Genomic DNA, 5379 nt, shown 5'->3' on the forward strand with positions numbered 1-5379 from the left:
ATCAATCCCAAAGGAGTTTCTGTCCCCAACTCACCCCGAGATCAGAATTCATTTCCCTGAGACTGAAATCTTTCGGGATTTTTTTTCTGTTGCCAACACACAGAGATGCTGTTCCTTACAAGAACAGGATCAGGGATTCCAACCCTACAGGGGAACAGCTCCTGGAGCTTGAGTTAAAACTGGGATAATTCCACTTCAAACCAGCCCCAAAATGTCACCTGTGGTAAAGCTGTAGCAAAGTCTCCACATCTTTTTTATGGAGCAACTCCCACCCCGTTCCAGGCTGCTCCTTTATTCCAAGCAGGAAGAAACAGAGGATTTAACTCGGATTTTTAATTAAAAATCTTCAGCGTGGATAAACAGAACGGAATTTGCAGAAGTGCTGCTTGGAATTTTAATTGGAGGAATTAAATCCTTCCCGAATTTGGAGAGCCTCTTCCGGGGATGGCTTGGATTTGTGGTGTTGGAATTGGACAATATTCCTTATTTTTCCATGGCAGCAGAGCGAGCCCACGAGTGATAAATCAGGACAGGGGTGGACCCATCCTCCTTTTAGGGCAACAATTCCCAAAAGGATTCATTTTTCAGGCAGCTACTCCAAAAATGCAAGAATTGGAATCAAATGCAGGAAACCAAATGGTCCAGGAGGCCAAGGARCAGTGGGAATGTGCAGGAATGTCGCAGGGAAAGGATTACTGGGTTAACTCACACCTGGGAAAAAAGGGATTAAAAGTTCATGTTTGCATGGATTCCAAAAATCTGATTTGGGTTTCCATGGAAATTCCCCTTTTTTATTGGAGAAAAATGAGTGGGTGGCGTGGGAGAGCCTCATTCCTTTGATATTCCTGGAATGAAGGGACCTTTCCCCGGAGCTGGAAAAGGCTGGGCCCTCCCTGCAGCCACAGAGAGCCCCAGGCACGGGGCTGTCACTGCCAAAATGGAATTATTCCGTTTGTCCACTGTGCTGGGGATGAGATTCCCAAATTCTGGATGTTCCTGGAGTACAAAGTGTGGCTCCCTAAACAGCAGCTCTGGAATTTGGTGAAGAGAATCCCAACCTGGCAGAGCTGCAGCTGCTGCCCCAGGGCTCCGTGAGCACCAAATCCAGAGCTTTGGCACCTCGAATTTTAATAAAAAATAAAATTTAATTTTATCAAAAATAAAAYAGAACATAATTTTATCAAAAATTCATGTGGGTCTTCAATCCGGATTCGATCCCAGAAAGGTTTTCTGTAGGGAGAGGGTGCTCAGAGCCTGGAACCAGTTCCTGGAGAGCAGGCTTAAGGAACTCTTGGAACAATTCCCATAATAATAAATCTCAGTTCCTGGAGAGCAGGATTAAGGGACTCTTGGACAATTCCCTTAATAATAAATATCCTTTAAGGTCTGGTGAGATGGAATTGGTCAGGGAGTTGGATTGGGTGCTCAATGTGAAACCCTTTCGGCTGATTCTCTTCTGTCCTATTCCTATTCCTATTCCTATTCCTATTCCTATTCCTATTCCTATTCCTATTCCTATTCCTATTCCCTTTCCTATTCCCTTTCCTATTCCTATTCCTATTCCTATTCCTATTCCTATTCCTATTCCTATTCCTATTCCTATTCCTATTCCTATTCCTATCCTTATTCTTATTCCTATTCCTATTCCTATTCCTATTCCTAATCCTAATTCTAATCCTATTCTTATTCCTTTTCTGTCCGGTTCCTATTCCTGTTCCTGTCCTATTCCTATTCCATTCCTGTCCCTATTTCTTTCCTGTCCTATTCCTATTCCTATCCTTATTCTTATTCCTATTCTTATTCCTATTCCTATTCCTATTCCTATTCCTATTCCTGTCCTATTCCCGTTCCTATTCCTATTCCCATTCCACCCCATCCCTTTATGGCAGCTGTGTGGGAAGCTAAACCCTTCCCAGAACAAACCCAAATCTTTCCTAATCGAGACCCAGAAGTTTTTAATGCCCTTTTAATGCCAACCCACCCACCTGGAGCACGGCGTGCCACAGTGTGGAATATCCCAMAGCGCCCCAAAATGATGGGAAATTCATTATTCTGGGAAATTCCAATCCAAGAAATTCCCATCTGAGAAATTCCCAGGACCAGGCTGGGTCGGGGAGGAATTTAAAGGAATTAAAACGAGAGGAATTTCAAACCAAATTAAAGCTGAGAGGRGAAATCACGATTCTCCATAAAAACCTGAGCCAGGGAACGCTCCAGAGGGACAAGGAAACATTAATCAGCACGGGAACAAACAGCATCAAATGGCCATTAATCAATTTAGCCTGGAAATTAAGAGTGGTTTTAATCACCGAAGGACAGCAGGATTTCAATGGAATTAGCAGAGCCAAAATAAATCATCTTTAAAATGTTCAGCACTCGTTTGAACGGGAACACTTCATGTGGAGATGTGGAAAGCAGGGAATGAGCTCTCCTGTTTTTATCAGCTTTGTTCTGATCTGAGCAGGAATTGGGAGCTTCTCCCAAAATTCCCTGAGAAAGTGGAAAATATGATTTTTTCTGGGAATGGCAACATTCCAACCAGAGCATTCAGGATAATCCCAGGATTTTCTCGAGGTCTGGTCCTGCTGGGAAGGTCCGTTTGTTTCTGCTCTGCTGGAATAATTCCAGTTGTTCCACTTCCAAATGCTGGAAGCTGGCTTGGAATGAAATATTTATTGGAATATTTAATTGAATATTTAATGGAATATTTAATAGCAGGTTCTGACAGGCCTTGAATAAAAATCTCTACAACTTGAGAGGGCGAAGGCAAATTCCAAGTGTTGCTTTGCTGTGGAAAGTGTTTTGTGGGGAAGGAAAACTTTGCTGAGGAAACCTGGGAATGTTTGTGAGCTGCTAATTCTGGATTTTCACAGCTGGAAGGAGCAAGAAATTATTTGAGGAATTGCCTTTTTCAGCTCCTCAATACCCCCAAGTGTTGAAAAGAATAAAACTGATAAAGTTTAATTCCGCAATTTTGTTTTTTTTCTGTACGTTTTGACTCCTGGCTGTGCTGAAGAATGAAATCTCCCAAATGGACACATTTCTTTGGCAAAAAGTTTTTAAATTTTACAACTTTTGCTAAAGAGCAGCAGTGGTTAAATTACACAAAGGGAATTTTCTCTTCTTGTCATTGAACACCCGAAAGGCTGAGGTGGGATGTAAAAAACAAAGGGATGGGAACAGGGAATTTTTATTTTTTCTTTTGAGAAAATACTGGTTTTTATTGAACTAAACAAATAAAAAATGCTGCTTTAGTTAACTGTCCATAATGACAAAGAAATAAGAAATGGTGCTTTATAAAGAATTAAAAAAAACTGATTTATTTAACTGCCCATAATTATTTATTCTTCTCCTCAGCCTGAGGTTCTYGAACAAATCCAGAACCTAAAGGAGCTGTGGATGGACAATAATTCCTTGCAAGTGCTACCTGGGGTATGGACATTTATTTTATGGGATTGTTGGGTGGTTTTGGGGTCCTGTTGGCCTGGTAGGGAAATCCTTCATGAGCATTTCCTTGGGTGGGGGTGCAGAGTCATTAATTAATTAAGTCATTAATTAATTAAGTCATTAATTAATTAATGTAAGCATTATGTGAATGTTCAACATGGAAAACAACCTGCCTGGTGGGAGGTGAAAATTGGGAATATCCATCGGATCCATGTCCAAATGGAGAAATAACACAACTGCATGTCCAGAAATGCAAATTTAACAAATTTGGAGCTCGYTAATTAACTCAGGATCTGAAAAGTACTCCGGATCCCAGATTTATGTGTCTGTCTCTAATTAAGCTCTCATTTGCAGCTCTGTCTGCTCAAGTAACTCTGTCTCACGTGCTATTAAGTCTATAGGGAAGCTAAAGCAGCTGGTGTACCTGGATGTGTCCAAAAACAGGATCGAGACSGTGGATTTGGACATCTCGGGCTGCGAGGGGCTGGAGGATCTGCTGCTYTCCTCCAACATGCTGCAGCAGCTGCCTGATTCCATAGGTGAGGAGATTATCTCTGTTTTATGTGGAATTTTATATGGGATTTTATATGTGATTTTTTTATTAATTTTATATGTGATTTTATGTGTGATTAGATATGTGATTTTTTAATTTAATTTTATACGTGATTTTATTTGTGGTTTTTTATTTCATTTTTATGTGATTTTTTATGTGATTTTTAATTTAATTTTATATGTGATTTTATATGTCATTTTATATGTAAGTTATTTTATATGTAATTTTATGTGTGATTTTATATGTGATTTTATATGTGATTTTATATGCAATTTTATATGTGATTTTATATGTGATTTTATATGCAATTTTATATGTGATTTTTGTATGTGATTTTTTATTTAATTTTATATGTAATTTTATATGTGGTTTTGCATGTGATTTTTTATTTAATTTTATACGTGATTTTATATGTGATTTTTTATTTAATTTTATACGTGATTTTTTATGTGATTTTTATTTAATTTTGTAAGTAATTTTATATGCGATTTTTTAATTTTATATATGATTTTATATGTGATTTTATATGTAATTTTATGTGTGATTTTATATATAATTATATATGTAATTTATGTGTCATTTTATATATAATTTTATATGTAATTTTGTATGTAATTTTATGTGTAAATTAATTTTTGTTATTATTATTATCATTATTTTTATTACTATTACTATTGCTATTGCTATTACTACTGTTATTAATTGCTACTAGTATTATTATTGCTATTATTATTATTGTTATTGTTATTATTATTATTATTATTGTTTGGAATGATGAGATTTTATAATCGTGGAACAAGGTCCACCATTAAATCCCAAAGGAGGCAGAAAATGCACTCTGGGCACTCCCATTTTGTAAAGTCGGAGCAAAATTCCCCATTTGGAAGGAGAGGATCCACCTTGGTTGACTTTTTTAAGGAAAAGAAGCCAAGAAGGACGGAATTAATTCAGTTTAAATGTAAAAATCAGTCTGAGAAGGACGATGGGAGCAGCAGGAAGCTCTGACAGGAATTTGCTGCTCATTCACAGCGGAAAAAGGAAATGAAATGGTTCAAATTATGAATTTTCTTTTCCTTTTGGCTGTTTTACATGGATTGAATTTCTGGATTAATCAGGATTATTCAGGATAATTGGGATTTCTGGGATTTGAGTGGCTGCAGGCACCTCCCTCTGCCCCTCTGGGTATTTCAATCCCAATCCCTTCCATTTTCCCTTTGAACATGGAATTGTAAAACCCCTGAATTTTAAATGAATTCCCTCAGATTCCTAATTCCTAATTAGGAATCCCTAATTCCTCAAATTCCTAATTCCTCGGATTGCTAATTAAYGCTGTTAATTATTGACACTCACTGGGTGCCTTCCACTCCTGTTTTCCATCT

The 5379-nt window shown here is 37.7% G+C and overlaps 1 protein-coding gene across 1 annotated transcript in view; it reads left to right on the forward strand.

Annotated features, from left to right (window-relative positions):
* Positions 1–5379, forward strand: part of LOC130586253 (leucine-rich repeat-containing protein 7-like) — a gene marked incomplete at its 3' end in the record, with an annotated part of 28663 nt that overhangs the window by 11232 nt on the left and 12052 nt on the right. Inside the window, exons 8-9 of the mRNA XM_057386999.1 lie at positions 3358–3432; positions 3842–3986. Of these exons, the coding sequence (XP_057242982.1) occupies positions 3358–3432; positions 3842–3986 (220 nt within the window). The remainder of the gene's footprint in view (positions 1–3357; positions 3433–3841; positions 3987–5379) is intronic.

The sequence above is a fragment of the Malurus melanocephalus genome, unplaced genomic scaffold (assembly GCF_030028575.1).
Source record: "Malurus melanocephalus ecotype Western Australia unplaced genomic scaffold, MMel_1.1 scaffold_1108, whole genome shotgun sequence".
Taxonomy (NCBI): domain Eukaryota; kingdom Metazoa; phylum Chordata; class Aves; order Passeriformes; family Maluridae; genus Malurus; species Malurus melanocephalus.